This window comes from Rhinatrema bivittatum, chromosome 18 (assembly GCF_901001135.1).
Source record: "Rhinatrema bivittatum chromosome 18, aRhiBiv1.1, whole genome shotgun sequence".
Lineage (NCBI taxonomy): Eukaryota > Metazoa > Chordata > Amphibia > Gymnophiona > Rhinatrematidae > Rhinatrema > Rhinatrema bivittatum.
In genome coordinates this window covers 44,929,734-44,948,953 of record NC_042632.1, presented here as the reverse complement: position 1 = coordinate 44,948,953, position 19,220 = coordinate 44,929,734, and the positions used below count along the sequence as shown (strand labels likewise).

The following is a 19,220-nucleotide window of genomic DNA, read 5'->3' as shown; positions in this document are numbered from 1 at the left end:
TAGAGCTGCCAGAGATGAGGACGATAAGGGGGGAAGGCTCCAGTCCACCTCCCCCATCAAGGGCAGCCCTGCATCTGAATACTGGCGCTTTCCTTTCTAGAAAAAAAGCACTGATCAAATGTATCATTGTACTGCTATTTTTTGTTTGGGTGTCTTTTTTTTTTTTCCCCTAACCAATCATGTATCGCTTCAGAAAATAGGCAGCCATCATTATTTTGGGGTTGTTTTTTTGGTCTAGTTACGGCCATAGAATAGCCAAAGTCCCAGAGAACCTATTTGAGAGTATTTTCTGGTTTGATGGCTGTAGAACAGCCTTAAAAGCACTTCCCACCAGCGTAACCAATATGTACTGCTTTCATAATGGCTAAGAAAAGAGTTTGAGCTTACTTAAAAAGCAGAGATCTTGACAAAAATTCAGACCTGGTCCAACAGTCCTTCAGGATTCAGAATCCGGGTTTTTTTGTTTTGTTTTGTTTTTTTAAATCTTACTCAGAATTGTAAAAACATAATTTGCCTAAAAATTACAGCAGGCAAGAAAAGCATTTTTAAATTGAAAAAAAAAAAAAAAAAAAGCATGCTTGTCTTGAGTTGGAAGAATGGACAGTTTTGTTGGCTCCTAGACAGGATGGCAGATAAAGAACAGTCCTTGTCCCTGAGTGCGCTGCATTATAATGCCCAGTAAAGATCCCGTCGTCTCTAACCTACTGCATAGTATTCTGAACCATTCATTTCGTTTGCAGGATGCTTACAATCTCCCCTTTCTCAGCATCTAATATGTTTTCTCTTTATTCCCCTGCCTGTGTTCCAGAAGGTTGTCTATCGGCCGTCCCTGGTGAGTTCATTTTTCTTTCATCCCAATTTCCTGGTAATGTTGTGAAACTTTTCAGAGAATCATCGGGGGTACAGGAGGGTGGGAGATCAAGAAACCTGCCTCTTTTTTTTCACCTTTATACAACAAAGTCAGCCCTAATTTTTTTTTTTTTAACGTTAAAAACGAAAGTAGAAAATCATTCAGTATGAAGGAGATGAACACATGACATGACACAAGTCTTAATGTTCATCAGCTTTTACCAGGTAGCCCTGAGCTTCTGGGTACTGGACACAGAGCAGTTCCCTAACAGTGATCCTCAGGAGTCATAGCGAAAGATTTAATGATTCTAATTTGCATTGCCGTATTTTGGCCCACAAGCCTGCAAGTCAGTTGGGCCTACACTGTTGCACGTCTTGATATATCCCATCTTTAGCTCAAGGCTTTCACTAGACATCAGCCTGCTTCAGGGAAATGAACAGATGCGAAGCATAATGGAATATCCACACTGAATATGCACGAGATAAATTTGCATACACCGCCTCCATTTGCATGTAAATCTACCTCATGCATATTCAACTATGGGTATCCTGAAAGCCAGGTCTGTTCGTGGCTCTTGAGGACCGGAGTTGTCCACCCCCGGAGTTGGTATGCGGGCAGCTTGGGAATTTGCTGCCCCCGTACCTACTGCCAGGCGCGCTGCAGCTGTCACTCGGTTTGAACTGTGCAGGGCAGGCAGGTGCCATGGGGAATCCCATAGGACTTCCTCGCACTTTGCGTGCAAACCAAGTGACAACGGCGGCATTGCCCGGCAGCAGGAACGTCGAGTCTTTTGATTGGGCAGCACTGCATGCATACAATACAAAACAGCCAATTAACTCAAAACTGCAAACCAGGAGGAAACTGTCTTTGTATTATTACATCAACTTAAAAAGCCAACCCTGAAAAAAACACCACAATTGTGTTTTTCTTCTTTCACATCTTTAATCCATGCAATGAATTTTCTGAAAATATACCGGTAACAATCATTGAACATGGAGTTTATTGATCTTTGCATATTATCAACCTTACAGTAGTATTTTTAGCACTTTTCAACGAGGGCTGTCTGCCTGGCTGCGTGATAATTCCCATAGAAGACAACTGATCAGGTCCAAACTTGGGGGAAAGGTGGAGCCTGGGCCTGACACCTCCCTGTCCAAAATGGCCTCCATCCATAACTGAAAAGTGCTAGAGAATCCCTGCGTGAGCAAGATGTTCACGTCCTCCCTTGGCTTAGTCCAAAAAAAAAAAAATAAAGTCGTCGTGGCCTAATTGTTTTTTTACATGCCACTTTTCAGCCTTAGGAGGCAGGTAAGGCGGGCTCCTTCTCTGCTGGATCCAGGACCCTCTGCCATCAATCAGTTTTGCTTTATTTTGATTTTTCTAATGGAAAAAAATAAATCATTGAGCAATTTCCTGCTATCGAGAGCTTAAACCAGGTCCCCTCATTCATCCCGTCGGCATCAGGCTCCACCCCTGTGGCTCCTTGCTTCTTTTCTCAATACTCTGTGGCACCCATGAATACCGTGCAGAGCCGAAATGAGTGCACACAATATATGGAAAATTTGGTTGTCATGCAGAACATTTTTACATTATGTATACTACAGACAAGCCCAACATTCCTAATTATTTTTTTTATTTTAGAGGAAGTTTGTACCTTAGTCATTACGGAGGCGTTTCCGGAAGATTCTGGACTATTTAAATGCATTGCTGAGAATGAATACGGTGCAGTAGCATCCAGCGCACACCTTTTGGTTTACCCAGGTAACGATTAATACAATGCTGTCCATCCATGTGAAGGAGATACAACCTCAGTCCCTTCCCCACCAGAGACTTAGCTCAGCAATGCTCTATCTACAGCTCGAAAGCTGTGAAACCAGGCATCAGTAAATCAGCGGTTTTAATTCATTTTCAGCAAGGAAACCATCTCAGGTCTGACTGCCACCAGACTCCTGCCATGGCATTGTGACCCCCAATCCTGCCTTTGAAATTCATATACCAATGCAGTCCTGGGCTTCCTAGCTTGCAAAATGCATAGAAATGGGAATTACAAGATTGGACTATCTCATAATGACATGCAATTTTTATTTTTTATGAATCTTTAATTTTAAAATAGGTTAAAATATGAAAATATATATATTTTTTATTTGTACTGCTTTATGTGCAGTATCAAAGGACGTGGCTTAGCCCTTCATGTTTGGAAACATCCGAAAAATCTAAGAGCCGGAGTTTTGAAATGACAGGACGCAGAATTTAAAGAGCTCTAGCTGGCTCTTCCTTCCCAGAAGCTGATGGTCACTGGCAAGCGCATGCAATTCCTTCACATTCAAAATGTGGAGAAGCCAGCTATGGTCATTTTCATAGGCGTTCGCATGGGGCCTGATGCGTTAAGGGCTTTTACATTTTGGAGTCTCAGGTATTAAGCCAGTGATATTCAAAAATGGTCTGTGGGCCCCTCCTCACCAGTCAGATTTTCAGGATATCCCTAATGAATATGCATGGGGTGTAAGTCGGAATAAAACTCGCTAAAGCCAAAAACTGAGCGAGGGGTCTGGGTAAGGTGGGGGGGGGGGGTGCAGACTGAAGAACCAGAGGGTTCTTGATGACCTAGAGACAGACTGGGTAAACTGGTGGACTAATAGGTACAAACTGGTTATTTCCCTTACGCACGCATGTTTTAAAATGTGCTTACTTGTGCCAGTAAAAGCTGACGAGTCCTAAGGAAAGATACGCAAATAACGTTTCCTCACGTAACCGCTTCAAATTGGGGGCATGCATATGCGTGCTAGGCTTATTTTAAATAGTGCACACATGGTTCAAAATTCCAGCGTATGAGTGCTCGCACCCACATTCGCGCTTATGTGGGTGTATGCGGGCTCATTTTAAAAAGTTACCATTCCTGGCTTCTAAGAAAGGCTGAAAATTGGAGCCTAACTTAGGAGCCTTAGTTTATGAACTCAGCTCTTTTTTTGAATATTGGCCCCAATATAGTGCTATGTAGTGCAGCAGTGCATAATATTAGATTGTCTTTCTGCATTTCAATATCATTTTGCAAAGTTCTGTCTATGGCCCAGTCTCAGTGGTTGTGTGCTAAAACAGTCACTTTCACGTTTCAGAACCCAAAGTGCCAAACGACTTTGAGACTGTTCCGTGTTTGCCAGTTACTCAGGAGACTGCCAAAGGGATGCTTTTCCCCCAACAGAAGTCAAAACGTTGAACAGGAAATGTACGCGGCTGCCAGACAGACATCAAGCGCACTACAGCAGCTTCCAGATCTGGACAACCTAGCTGAGTACCTGAGTCCTAGCATGGACGATTATGACTTTGAAGCACTTGAAGACTTTGAAGGTTTATATGAAAATTCAGCCCAGCCGGCGTCCTCATCTGTCTGGTAAGGCCGTCCTGACTTTGGTTCCAAATTAACATCTTTTCATCTGTTTTTCAGTCTCGGAAATCAGTCTTATGGTAGGTGAGAATTAAATGTAAACCATAGCCGAAGATGCCAGGAATTCGTGGCAGATTATTTCAGCCAGGGAGGGCAGACGATTCCCTTATTTTTCCACTGTTTTCTTTGGCCTAGAAGGGCTCACAACAGTGACAGCAACTTGGCTGCATAACACAAATAATCAGAATCCTTAGAGGAGATGAGACGTGATTAAGAATGTGTTAATTGTAGTTCTCTCAGGGGGATTATACTAAATTGATTTAAATCACCTGGCAGTCTGACATGGTGTTAAAACTCCCTAGAAAAGATGAATTCCAGAAGTATTTGTCAGAGATGCTGGAACATTTTGCACAAAAAGTTTAATATTTCAGTTTTAAGAGAGCTGCTTAACTCAAGGTACGACTGACCCACTTTAAATGGACACTCTGCTTACTGAAATAATGTCTAGCACAAAACAAAATGCGTTCAGGAAAACTTCCTTCCAACTGAAAAAGATTGCATGGAGATATTTTATGAGCTAAATGTTGCTCAAGACTCCTACCGTGTTTTGATTTTTCTAAAATGCAACGTCGCACGGGTCATTATGTGATGTTTGTTAGGTACAGAGAATAAAGCCAAATATGTATCTTAAGTAACCCATAGGTTTTGGGATACGTTTTCAAAAGGATACCTAACCGCAAAATTGCACGCATATGTTAATGCCCGCACAAAACAAAGCTGATTTTCAGATGCAGGCTGTCCACCTAAAATGAATTTCAAAATGGTGTTGTTATGCAGCTAAATGAGGAGGTATCTTTGAGGCAAAACAGGAGTGCTAAGTCAGGTGCCTTGATGGTACCCCCACCGTCCAGGTCCCTGAGTTATTTGGCAGAGAAGTGAGAAGCAGGCTTGCAATGTTCCTGCTAAACCTAGGCCTTAATCTAGATTTGTGTTTGTATTTATCTAAAAGATACAAGGCCTAGATGGTTCAATGAATTGACAAAGGAATTCAAAACTGTTGTACTATAAAGATTATTTATTAGTTTTATGTTAATGGTATTTTGGGCTGTGTTGTTTTAAATAATGCATTGAGCCCCTTTTATTATTGGGTTATAATTTTGAAATGAATACTATGCTACTGTAGTTAGGGATATATCTGATTTTATTATTGGGTTATGATTTTTAGATTAATATTATGCTATTGTAGTTAGGAATATATCTGATGTTATTATTTTGGGTCTTTTTGTAACTTTGTATTTTTTTTTGGATTGAATTGGTTTAAGTTTTCATTGTATTTCTTAAATCGTTGTTAGCCACTTTGGTAGCATTTTTTTTTTTTTTTTTACTAGAAAGTTGAGCTATAAGTTAGTAAATTAAGTGAAATCATGCCATCTCCTATGCATAGGTTTTAAAAAAGTAAGGTACATGCATATGTCTAATGCATACCCTCAGAATACTCATGACGACATTTCTGAAAATCAATCTAGAAAGTACTGCACTGTCCTCGCTGGGATCGGGTTTTCCTCCCCGGGGATTTCAATCAGTTGGTGGAGGAAGGGCGGGTGGAGGTTCAACAAAATCCTGTGGTTTCACAACATTCTGGTGGACTTCATTTGAAGAAAACATATTCCAGTTTTACATTAATGGAGGAGTTTCCCCCAGAAATTTTTGTTGTAAAAAAGCATTGTATTCATTTGCCCTAGGAGGCTGTGATTTTGGACACCGCCCCCCTTTAAAAAAAAAAAAAAAAAAAATTAGTTTTGATATGCTCATAAAAAGGTGGCGTCTCATGCTCATAAAAAGGTGGCGTCTCATACTATCACAGGCCCGAAATTCCCGAGCCGGCTCCCCGCTCTTACAAACTCACAGTAAGGAGATGGGATTTATTATGCTTTAAACGAATGCAGTTTCCAGTACCACAGGCCCATTGGCATGACTGTGCTCACTTCCAATCTTAAAAACAAAATAAATAAATACAATTCTGCTGTAGTCTTCGTGGCTCATTCCCTTCATCCTGGGAACTGAGGAAGGGAAGAGCAGAATTACTCTAAACAGAGAAAAAGAAAAAAAAAAAAGACTTATTTTTAATGTTTTATGAAACTCCAGCTGAGATGGAGAGGGCCCAGTTGTTAAAACAGTGATCTCATGTGAATACAGGGCACACACTCTCTCACCTCACTATTATAATTCACTGAAATCACAGCAGGCAGCGTCTTCATCCTGACTCCTCCTGTCTGCTTCCTTTGATCACTACAGGTGTCAGACAGGTCCAGAGAGGAGAGTAATTTCACCAGGGCTACACTTAAGAAAGATAATGCACTGACATCACTGTTAAATAAAATCTCTCTCTCTCTCTGTTATTTCATAGTAGTTAACAGGATTTACTGGGAAGGGGGTGGAAGCGGGGGCAATCTCTAATCTGACTGCAGAGGTGGCTTTCCGAGGTGCACAGAGCTTTAAAGGACTGAATCTGCCATGATCACGCTTTTAATTATTTTGCATTTCTCTGAAACTGGACTTCCTGTTCCAACATAAACAATCGTATTTGAGAAAATCAGAAAGGTAGAACTTTGAAAAGTGGAGGGGCTATCTTAGCCCGCCAAAAATAAAACTAGATAAAAGAAAACTAGCCAAGCAGTGGTATAGAAATGAAGCATTTTGTAAAGCTAGCAAACAGATGAGGATGCAAGCATTTGCCAGTAATAAGGTCCCTTCATTTGGCTATGAGACACTTTCACAGAAGACATGTGTGCAATGCATGTAACCTTTCTGTTTAATACTAAAATCTTACCAGCCTAAAGGTCATACCTGTGACCTATCAAGGTTTTTCTATAACACATTCAGAATTACTCTATCACATATAGGTTTTGATCAATCTGTTCAACAGATGTCAAAACCAGGAAAACCAAATCAACTGGACTCCAACCTTTCCCGGCATTTTACAGCCCTTGGCTTAGTGCTCATACAAGATTGTCAAACCCTCAACACAAAGCTTTTCAGTTTACCAACAATGCTTTAATTGACTTGGTGCCGTCAGTTCTCCCCCCCCCCCCCCCCCAAGTGATGCTATTTACCCTCTGCTTTGTTCTTCCGTTTCAGTTTGATGTTCAAAGTCAGCCAACGCTGAAATTTCGGAGATGAATGTCTTTCAGATCTTTCAGCTCAAAGGTTGACTCCGCTGTTTATTGACCAATGAAAGATGGACTCCTTTTTTTATTTCCAGCTGTTGCAGTGAAGCCCAGAATAAGCAACTTTCACTCTCTCTCACTCAAACATCAACACCTGATCAGCCCCTGATTTACATGTTTAGATTACGCAACCATAGTTGAGATAGTATCAATAATGTCAAATATTGGTGGGCATCTGCACGGATGAGCCAAGCCTCTTTTGCTGTAGGAAACAAAAAAAATTTCCCAAGTAATAACACCACACCTAGAAAACAGACGATGGCATCTGTTTTCAAAGTTCTTTTCTTATATTAGAATATAAGATTTAATATTTATGAAGGTCATTTTCAAAGTCATTTGCTTTGCAGCATTTCAAAACGAAGACGAGAAAAGCACGTGGTCCTTGGAGTACTGGAGAAAGAGAAGAAGAAATCAAAGGGACTAGGCACTGGCACAGACCGGTGCAAATACCTGTGATTTTCGATGTCTCTTGAAGATAGATAGGATGGGAGTTTCAGGGTTGTCGAGTGGGAGGTTGTTCAAACAGCAGATGGGTAAGAAAAGGTAAAACACAAAAGCGAAGGGAAGCCCCTTAGGGGCCGATTTAAATTAACCCATGCTGATTTTTAGTGCAGGTTTTACTTTTCTCGCGTGCAAGAAACCCGTGGTATTTCAGGATGCAGTAAGCCGACCCCACGCAAATAAGAGCAAGAGGAAACCCCCCCCCCACACACACACACACTAACTGGTCGATTTTCATAGGCTTGCACGCGCCAAAACCGGGAGATACACGCCTGACCCGGATCCACACGTGCCACGCAGATTTTAAAAGGCCCGCGGCCACGCACGTATCTATCTCCTGGTTTGCGCATAAAATGTTTTCTGAAAAGGAGGCGGAGCGTGGACTGGGCGGGGCATGGTCTGGGCGGGGCCAGGACTGCACCATGAAGTCAGTTACACATACAAGCACGTGCTGGGGTCCCCTACCGTGTAACTTTACTTCTGCTATGGATGGCGTGTAAGTCGTGTGACAAAAAACCCTAGGCTAGTCAGCGGGGTTTTAAGGCTTGGGGCTAATAGGGTAAAAGGGAGGCAAGTTGGCTAGGGGGTTTAGGAAGTCCTCTCCTTTACTGGGGCAAACTGGAAAAAAGGCCTATTGCGTCGCCACGAGTACCTACTAACATTTGTGCTCGAGACGGCAGTCATGTGCACACGTACACGTGGATAGCCAATTTTATAACATGTGCGCATATACGCATGTATGTTATAAAATCGGCGCATCCATATGCACCCGCGCACGTGTCTTAAATTTTACTTCTAAAAGCACTAAAAACGTGTGAAAATCCCCACCAATGCAGAAAGGTGTTTGAAAATCAGGTGTAAGGGGGAACAGAAGTTGGATGGAGTGTGACTGAAATGGCCTTTCATGCAAGGCTTGCACTGTTTTTCCCAACTTGGGTATAATCTCACATTCAAGGCCATTTTGACAAGGCATGCCAAGTGAAATCAAAGTGTGAGCTCTCTGAGGTGGGCACCAGTTCTGTTTTGGCTGTAGGTGATCACCCCAGAGAGCTTATTCCTTTGATGTTACTTGGCATGCTCTGCCAAAACGGCCTTGAATGCGAGATTACACCCAGGTTGGCATGCACAATGCCAATCTCACATGCAAGTCCATGGTGCCACAGTACAGTACATACTGTTCAGCTTTAGGTGCCTCACTCAGAGAGCTTATGCTTCAGTTTTACTTGCTATTCCATGCCACAATGGCCTTGCAAGTGACTTTGGGCCTTGCAAGACATGGCAAGTAAAATCAAAGTATAAGCTCTCTTGGGCAGGCACCTAGAACATGACATTACCCACGTTGGTGCTGTGCATCCCAGCTTGGGCTCAATATCGCATCCAAGGCCATTTGGGCAAAGGAAGGGGTGTGAGTGACAGGAGGAAGGGAAGAGGGAAGGAAAGAGAGTATGAGAGTGGGAGGGCAAGGAAGAAGACAGGAAGGGAAGGAGAGGAGGGTAGAATGGGGAATGACGGGACAGAAGGAGGAGAGGGATAGGGGAAATGGAAGGGGAGAGGGAGGAAGGCTGCACGGGAGGGGTGCGAGTACACCACACACAGACCCCCACCATTCACCCATCTCCCATTTCGTCAGTGGGGGGGCAGGTGCTAGAGAAGGCAGGTGGCAGGGGGTTGCCGGCTTCCTAGAAATATTATCACTGACACTCTATCTGCCACTTCTCTGGGAACTCTGACCCCTGCCCTGACACCTTCTCCAGCATTTCAAAAGGTCAGATTCCAAGGGAATCCCGCTCAGCAAAACTCAGGAGAGACCACCCATTAGCCCTCTCAGTGATTGGGGAGGGATGGGGCTAGGGGGTGTATGTGGAAGAGATAGGAGCGTCCGGGTGTATATAGGCGGGGGCACTCTTCCCTCACACGCTGTCATCCCCCCCCCTCCTCACCCCTGTGTGTAGGGGAGGGGTGCGTGCTGAAGATTTGGGGGGGGGGGTGCAGGGGGAAGTGGTGGTGTGGAAGGGAGTGGGTTCGGGAGCATGTGTGCATGCACTCCTTCCCCGCCTCCCCTGTTCACATTCCTCCGCTCTCTTGGACTCTCCAGTCTGTAGCCCTCTCCTCCCTCCCCTTGTGCGTGCGTGTGTCTCACATTTCTGGTGGTCGATGTTTCTATTGCTGTGCCCAGTGTGGTAGAAGCAGCTCAACACTATGACACAGGCACAGCAGTAGAATAACATTGGCCACCAGAAATGTGACTGTTGCTCTATTTCAGATCCAAAAGTTAAATTTTCAGCATTAAAACAGGTGCACTAAGCAGACTCCCCTCTAACATACCCCCCCCCCCCGTATTGTATGGTAATAGCTAATACCCTCATTTGCATGGGATTAGCATGTACTTACACCAATCCTGGCACTGGTTTTAAACTGGGTTTTAGTGGGCCTTCTTTTCTATGAAAAAATATTATATTCCAGGTTTTAAGTCTGCGTGGAAACAAAATCTGTGCTACAACACAGGTTAAACTTGCGCTAAGGTCAGCACGGCTTGTTGCATCAGCCCTTAGAGCGCGGGAATAGCACACGTGAGCTACTGCGTGAAGAACGTGCGGTGACGCCTAGCGGCCGACTAAGGCAGAGACTGTGAAGGGCAGGGTTATGCAGTCTGAATGTGCACTGCAGTCATCATAATCTTTACAGTCTGACATTTTATTCAAACGCTAATGTAAATATCCATATGCTACAGGTTGCTGAAAAGATTAGAAAAGCAAGATTCAGTAAAAAAACATTTGTTTACTATTTTTTTGTTGTTGTTGGCAAGTAGACAGAAAATGTCAAAGGAGCACGCTCCACTTGACCAGAAAATGTACAGATTATTTTATAATATAATAATATATAATATAATAATACTAGAAGTTGTATGCATGCTTTCATAAGCAGGTTAGGCTTTGAATGACATCTCAGTGGCTCTCCACATGCCTTCTTCCTTATCTAGTGCTTAGAGGAATGGGCTGAGAACCAGCGAAACCAGGGTTCAAATCCCACTTCCTCCACTGACAACTCCCTGTGACTTTGGTGAGTCACTTTATCTCCAGTCGCCTTAGGTACCCACTTATAACATAAACGCTTTGAGGCAGGGACTTATTGTACCCGAAACATGCATAATGCTGTTAGCCACCTTGAGCATTATTTGGAAAGGCAGGCAAAAAAAAATGGATGGATTAATTTAATTCACAGCCAATGAGGTGAAATGAAGGTGGGACACAGTGTGCTGGAGAAATGCTAAAGCTTAGCACTGAATTGAATAAACTGGCAGGGAAAAGAACACATCATAGCAAAATATGAGCATCCCCAGCACAGTAACCTATCAGCTTCTCTACTTCCAATCGAAGTAAACCGTTGTGATGGCGAAACCGAACGACGGTATATAAAACGCGTTAAATAAATATATATATATGTATTTTCTGTGCTTATATTTAATTCAGGAAGTGATGCTCCAGTAAGAAAGATTTGCTAAAATTGAATATCTCTGATTCTTTTGGGTTAACAGGATTGCAAAAATAAGCAGGCAACCTGTGAATGCTGTTAGTGTGTCTACCAGTATAAGGCAGCCATATCGCTGGGATAAAGAGCTGGGCCAAGCACATTAAAGCAATGCAGATCTACGATGTGTTTAATAAAGGCTGTGACATGACTCTGGCTCCATAGTCTTTTGAGCTGCAGCTGTTAGCACGTTTGGCTAGAGACTTTTATTTTGATGTGCCGACCTCCGTAGGCGGGGCCGGTGCCTACAGAAGATGTCATTCACTGGCACAAGATAAAAGTCCTTGCTCTTATAACACTAAAGCGAGCTGCCACTCTGACTGCAGTTCGTGAAAGGCTTCTGCTCACAGTCCAATGAAGAACTAGGATCAGAGGTAAACTCTGCCAGTCAGATGGTTTTTCCTGGTTACTGCTCTTTTAATCTTAAAATCTTTTCCTTTTGGAAACTTGTACTAGGAAAGCGCAGGTTTGTTAATTTAGGTGGTATATGATAGCTTGCACGTGACTGTAGGCAGACAGATGCATGATGGCAGGGTGGGAGGAAAAATAGGAAAAGTATTGATAAAGATATATTGTTTGTAGTATTTTTACCATTGCATTTATGTGTGTGTGTGTGTGTGTGTGTGTATAGAAAGAGAGAGAGAGAGAATAAAGTGGCGTTGGATATTCCCTCGTGATTTTCCATGTGCTTTCCAGGGTGGGAGGAAAAACATTTTAATTCATATTTGCAAAAAACAAAAAATTAAAACTGGCAAAATAGCACCTTGCTAATAGCAACTCAAGTTTCTGTTGAAAGAATATATTTATTTGTTGTAGTTATATTCCACTTTTCCAGGGACCTCAAAGCAGATTACATTCAGGTTTTGTAGGTATTTTTGAAATCAATAATGCAAAATGTATTAGAAAATGACTGTTGGGAGATTAAACCCTGTGGATTTGATTCACTGCCAGCAGTTCAGGCCCCAGAGAAGCAAATAGCAGTTGAGTAGCAGGTTTTACCCCAATATCTTCTGGCATGATATTCCGCAGCTATTCTGCCTTTTCAAACTCCCTACAATGCAGTTCCCCAGATATTTGGATCAAGCGCGAGGCGGGACCTGCCCACAGGCTCCTTTCCCACCCACCAAAGACTCACTCGCTGACCTTGAGATGTGGTTATTATTTGGCTGTCCGGACCCTCTGCCCTGACTGTCTACTTTAGCTCAGAGCTGGAATAAGTCTGACTGGTCCCTGTTTGTCTGCATAGATCCCATTCTTTCTTTTTTTTTTGTGAAAACAAGTTTTGGTTTTTTTCTTTTCTTTTCCATCCGTGAAAAATCATGGAAGTCAGCCGGTGCCAAAATTGTTTCCTTTTTCTACGATTCCCTTTATGACCAGGACACCTCTTCATAAAAAACTAACGGTAGAGACTGGTGTTTGCTTGCTCGCTTTCCATGTGATGCTTGATAGTCTCCCAAGCCAAGGATGGTAATGTTTGCTTTTTAATAAGTTCTTGGAGGAGAACTCCATTACCTGCTATTAATTAAGTTGACTTAGAAATTAGCCACCGCTATTACTAGCAGCGGTAACATGGAATAGACTTAGTTTTTGGGTACTTGCCAGGTACTTGTGGCCTGGATTGGCCACTGTTGGAAACAGGATGCTAGGCTTGATGGACCCTTGGTCTGACCCAGTATGGCATGTTCTTAGGGTTTTCTTTTTTTTTAACATATATACAGGCAGAGTAGAAGTATTATAAATAAATAAATGTGTGTTAGTTCTGGGCTTTGCCCCGCTGCGTTCTGTGGAGGTGGGCTAAGTAAGTGTTTTAGCGGTGTGGCAATAAATGTGTGAGCAGGTGGTTTTGCCTTCTCGCCCTTAGATCGTGCTGACATCATGGAGCAGAGCATGCTCAGTGTGGTTTTCCCCCCATCTTTTTCTATAGGGGACTGATGTCAACCAAGTGACTTTGCATGTCCAGAGACAGTAGAGGTAATGAGGCTCTTGACCTGGGAAGTGAGACAGATAATGAATTCCTCAGCTCAGAGCAGGATGGGCCTGATAAGCCTCATTAAATGCACAGTTTTTTTCCTATTTGCCTCTGCTTCAGCTTTGAATGACAAATATTTTTATTTGCCGCGCAGGCTGTACAGCCCCTGTTCTCTTCTCTGGCCTTATAATGTGTGAATGAAGCCCTGTGTTTTCATTTGTCCTCGGGGTGAATGTGGTTTTAGCTATTCAGTTACAATACGATCACTCCGTGCAAACAATTGCTCATGCTTTTCGACACTTTTCTATGCAAAGTCGTTGCTAATCTATCAAAAGTCTAGAAAATAAAGCGGATAGTTTCAGAAAAAAAAAAAAAAAAATTACAGAGACAAAATGAAAGTGATTTTAATGAAGTGTAGCCTACACCCGCTACAGATTGTAATGTTTTGGATGTCATCCAAAGGTTGGATCACTCACACATGGGGGGAATTGGAATCTCTGGCTGGAAATTCCTAGGTAGTTTCCACAATTTCAGTTTGCAGTAAAATGCAAGAAAAGGTTGTGTTTTCTGGGAAGCTTGTTTTCTTCTGGTAAAATTGTTTTTCTGGTGTGTTGGCGGAAAGTCCTGTTTTATACACGATGATTAGTAGAGACAATATTTTGTCGGTATCATGACGGGACCATTATTTTTTTTGTGGTTTACATCACACTGAAAACATTTTCGGTCTTCCACCGCAGTCAAAATGGACCATTTTATGACCGAGCCTGGATTAGCAGCAGATGGGGCAGATGCACTGACAGGTCTTTGTGTCCATGGGGAAAAATATTTAGTACATGATTATTGATAGCTCAATTCAGCATCTCGATTGCTTCATATCACTACTTTATGAGTCTTTTTCATCCTAGTATATATTTTATTACATTTTCATGATTAAAAAAAAAATTGTATTGTGACAAGAGAAACTTTTTTTTTTTCCCAATCCTCCTTCCTGAGTTTTCCATGTGATACTGATATGTGGTTCTGGTAAGAGGAAGTGATTCACATGGATTTATAATGGTGTGATCAGCTAATCAGGAGGCACACGGGAAAGAAAAAAAAAAAAAAAAAAAAATCGATGAGTTTTTCGGTAATTAGAAGAAAACCATAACCGAATGTGTGTGTTTTCTTTCATTCCATGTGTCCTATCACAAGGGATACTTCTTTTTCTACGATATACAGCCAATATCCTTTGTTTGTTTGTTATCCTTCTTTCTTCAATAAAGTTTATTTTTGACAAGTAAAAAAAAAAACAACCCCAACAATAAAAAGGGAATCTTGGGGCTTGATTTGCTAAGGCTTTTCCCCACCCCTATCTGTGTCTACAGCGAGGGTGGGGGGTGGGGGTGGGGGGCGTGGACTTTATGATTTTATTTGCATTAGAATTAATTGATTAGTCTATAAATAAAATGTTTGGCTGCTTTATATTCCCATGTGGAAGAAATTTGGGGAAAGGGTTTTTATGATATCTGTTCCTGTCTGTTTGCCTTTCAGTTCTACGCACTCTGTGCTGCCGTCCTTTATTTTTATTCCTACTCTGCGCCTTGTAGCCCCAGTGTAAATTCATGGCGAAGCACGATTGTCTGCACCCTTTGCATATGTAGGGCCATCAATAAAAAAAAAGAAAACAACTCAACAACTGAATAATTATATCTTACCCCTAGTGACATAAGTCACAATGTTTTAGATTTATAGCAGGACCCAGGAGCTGGTGCCAAGCGCATCCAAAGGCAGCACAAAAAGCTCAGAGCCCCCAACCACCCAGGCTGCAGTTTAGCCTGGTGATGCTCCTGATTAAAATAACAGCTTTATTTTCATAGTAAACACAACCCAAACCCTGTTTCTGTCCCTGTTTTGCATTCATGAGATGGAAAAAAATGGTTGAGGAACCATAAAAGTATTTGCAATCAACAATTACTTGATAAGTTATGTTATTATTTGGTAATAGACTTTGTTTTTTTGAGTTGTGATATTTTGTGATTGGTTGTATGCTGTAGGTTGTAAGCTTGTTGATTTAAAGTGTAATCTTCACACAGGTGTATCTCTGTACAGCTGCGCACTTCTAATAGTGCTATACACATAGAAAGCAAACAGCTGCAGTATACTCAACACGTATGCCGAATTCACCACCTTGCCAAATTAAAAAAATATCCATGTTGTAGGAGTTACTTCAACTGTCTCAGAACTGTTTCTGTTTTCTTTACAGGCCTGCAGATTTTCAAGACAGAGATTTTGAGTTCCAAACACCCAACTTAGAGAGACAAAAAAAGTATCCCACGGACTTCTACCAGGCTCCCACTTCTCAAAGACCACTTTCACATACTGGTACAGACAAAGGCAATCTAGAACCAACTGATATGAGTGTTACCAGTCTCCCTTCAGTTTCTTCCATGTATCAACCAAGCATGTTTAATTACGAACGTCCTAAGTATTTTATCCAGTCACAGCCTACAGGTCCCACGCAACTCCAGCCCCAAGGAGCAGGAGCGGCAAAATGTGCAAGCAGACCACTCAAGCAGTCTTCCATCGTAATCCACCCTCAGAACTCCAGTAGGCAGAAGTTTTCTCCGTCTTCTTCATCGGTGAGCTCCCTGGGATCTCTTTCATCGCCTCCAGTTAGCTCCACCAACAAACCTGGGTGCCCATCTCCCTCTAGCCCTACGTGCGCCTCTACAAACACCTCTCGCGGTCAGATCTCGCTCCCTCACAGCCAGTCACCTGCAGTCTTCCTGAGCTCCGTGTTACCTTCACATCCTGAACATAGCAACAACTACAAAGCTCCTGCTATGCTGGAATCAAGGTAAGCATGAAAGAATGTTGGACCTTTTGATTTAATTCCTAACAGGACCACCGTCAACAGACAAGCAGGCGTGAATATTAGTGCCACAGCCCATGCAAATCTTTTCACCTTTACATATCTCCTCAATTGGACTCTGTGCTTTAATCTAGGACAGAGCTACCCAAACCTATCCTGGGGACCGCCCAGCCAGTCGGGTTTTCAGGATATCCCCAATGAAAATGCATGAGAAATTTGCATAAACCACAGCTCCATGATATGCAAATTTATCTCATGCATATTCATTGTGGAAATCCTGAAAACCCAACTGGCTGTGGGGTCCCCAGGACAGGTTTGAGAAACCCTGATCTAGGAGAAGACATTGTACTAGAGCAGGTTGTAAATGTGGCATATTGCCCACTACACATTGTTTAAGCAATTTATTAAAATTTTAGCCTAATTTTAAGCTTTGGCAATGCTAAGGGCCTTCCACCTTTATTCCTGGACTTTCACCGAGTACAGTAATAAAGGAAACGCGACTAACACAAGAAGAAGGTCATCACTTGTTACAGCTATGATTCCTCATCCAACAGAATAGAAACTGTTGACTGGGGAAATGCAATACAATCATTTTGAAGAAAATAATGTGACTTCAACTCTGTACTGCACATGAAACCACAGCCATCTACCAATCAGATTTCACGCTAAAAACCTAAATCAGTGTTAAGGAACAAGGAAAGCAGATCCTTATGCATTATGCACAGTTTTGCTGGCTTTACCTGTTCAGGTAGCCTGCCTTTCATGTGTCTACAATCTCTCTGCAGGCATTTATCATCACAGGATGTAACAAGAGATGTTTGAGATCCTAATTTACCATAACAGAACCATACATCAGTCAAAAAAAACAAACAAACCACGGAAAGAGAAGTTTTACCATAATACAAGTTCTTTGATTTGCTACCTGTTAAGAATCTTTAGATGTATTTGCAAAAATGGAGATCTAGAGGGTGAAGAGGTTTGCCATTCACAAAAAAAGAGAACCTCATTTTGAATTTAGCAGATGTTTCATGATCCCTCACAGAGTCACGGAAGATCACTTGCACAGATGTTTTCCCTCCACCACAGTTTTAACACTGTTTGGCCTTTGCAGCTGCCTTTGTTTAATCGTCTGGTGTAATAGTGTCTCTTTTGAGTAATAATGAGCAATTATACTATGCACACAACATTCAGCTTTATAACAGATGGGCAAGGAGGGTCTCTCAGATCAGAACTGAAATGACAGTACTGTACCAGATTTGCTTCAGTTTACTTTAGCTTAGGTTTATTGTAAACAGAGAAAACAATGCATTTCTCTTTCATTTCTGCCTTGAAGAAACGCAGGTACTGGTTGCATAGCTGGACGTAGAAACTTGATTTAAATCTATAGGCAGTCACGCCGCCACCGAAGTCTTTCACTTTTTCTTACTGAGCACTTGCTCAACTTTCATGAGCATTCTGACTCTCTTGAATTGCTGAACAAATGCATAATAACCTAGGTTGAAGTCTCGGCGGGGGCTTTCTATTTACAAGTTAAAAACTTGAGTTCTCTCAATCCTCTTTCTGTTTTTCCTGACAGAAGGACAATTTTAACCTGGGACTTCCCAAACTTGTCCTGGTTTCGGGATATCCCCAGTGAATATGCATGAGATAAATTTGCATATACTGAGTCTCCATGGTATGCAAAGGTAGCTCATGTATATTCACTGCGGATATCCTGAAAGCCTGACAGGTTTGGGAGGCCCTGTTCTAACTTTAGACATTGCGGTGTCCTGTCGCTCTTCCAACTCTGGTTCTCAAGATCCACAAACAGCTGTGGGTTTTCAGGATAGCCACAATGAATATGCATGAGCTCCATCTGTATACAGTGGAGGTCAGGGCATGCAAATCTACCGCTAGCATGTTCATTATGGATTGCCTGAAAAGCAGGCCTGTTTGTGGCTCTCGAGACCAGAGTTGTCCATCTCTGTTCTAAAGGTTTTTTCCGGACCATGCCTTAAACTTATGTCCATTCTGGGGGAGATATTTTAGGTATCTGCAGGATTTGGAGTACCTGCATACATTTGTATCTTCTTTGGAGCAGGCACAAATGCAGGCACAGTGAAAACCCCCATGTTTACTTGCCTCTTCCCACCCCCATGATTTGCCCTGGGTAAAAGTACTTTTACTCACAGGGGAAGGGGGAAGGCAATTTTCAAGAACCTTCATTTCTGTTTTTAAAATGCTGTTTTTTACTTGTAGAAATGGCTTTTGAAATATTCCCGCCCCAAATATTAGTTTAGATTCAAAAATAGGGTGTTTTGATCAACGTACAATATCACATGTAATTGACTTCATGTTAAAATATCCGCAGGGAGTAATGGGTCTCACAGTAAAACAAAACCCTGTTTTATTATAGTTATCCAAAGTCGGTATACAAGAAAATGCCTACACCAGCCCAACAGACTTCAGATCAAGAGATACAAGGAACAAAAGATGCCCTGATTCAAGACCTTGAAAGGAAGCTGCGGTTAAAAGACAACCTTCTGCATAATGGGAATCAGGTGAGAGCATTCCTGGACACGTGACAGTGCCAAAGAAGATCTGCAGCCCGGCTGATCCTATTTAAAAAGTCCGATTTCCTTCCGTAAACAGGCAGATATCTCGGCGTGCCTTTTGGAAGGCTTCTAAGTCCTTTAAACTATTGCGTCATCGTGGTATTTAGCGTGTGGCCCTACCATCTTCAAACGACTCAGAAGTAATCCTGCAGTGGAGTGGGAGAGGGGAGCTGTACAGGATAGAGTAGGAGCTCACTGAAAGAGAATAGGATCCCATTTGTGGGGCTCAGCAAAGGTCATGACCCCCCCCTCCCGAGGCTATGGGATGCATTGCTTTACCGTGTTGGCTGCAGGGAGCCCCCAAGTGCTGAGTGAGAG

General features: G+C 42.4%; 1 protein-coding gene across 3 annotated transcripts in view; it reads left to right on the top strand.

Annotated features, from left to right (window-relative positions):
• The first annotated feature begins 2,491 nt into the window (after nucleotides 1–2,491).
• Nucleotides 2,492–19,220, top strand: part of MYOT (myotilin) — a 28,887-nt gene continuing 12,158 nt past the window's right edge. Inside the window, exons 1-4 of one of the 3 annotated variants that reach the window (XM_029583700.1) lie at nucleotides 2,492–2,611; nucleotides 4,009–4,238; nucleotides 15,700–16,293; nucleotides 18,704–18,848. In XM_029583700.1, the coding sequence (XP_029439560.1) occupies nucleotides 4,072–4,238; nucleotides 15,700–16,293; nucleotides 18,704–18,848 (906 nt within the window). In that variant the 5' untranslated portion in view covers nucleotides 2,492–2,611; nucleotides 4,009–4,071. Of the gene's footprint in view, nucleotides 2,612–3,963; nucleotides 4,239–11,764; nucleotides 11,863–15,699; nucleotides 16,294–18,703; nucleotides 18,849–19,220 lie in introns of those variants that run through there. The other 2 variants (XM_029583699.1, XM_029583701.1) reach the window with 2 other exon arrangements.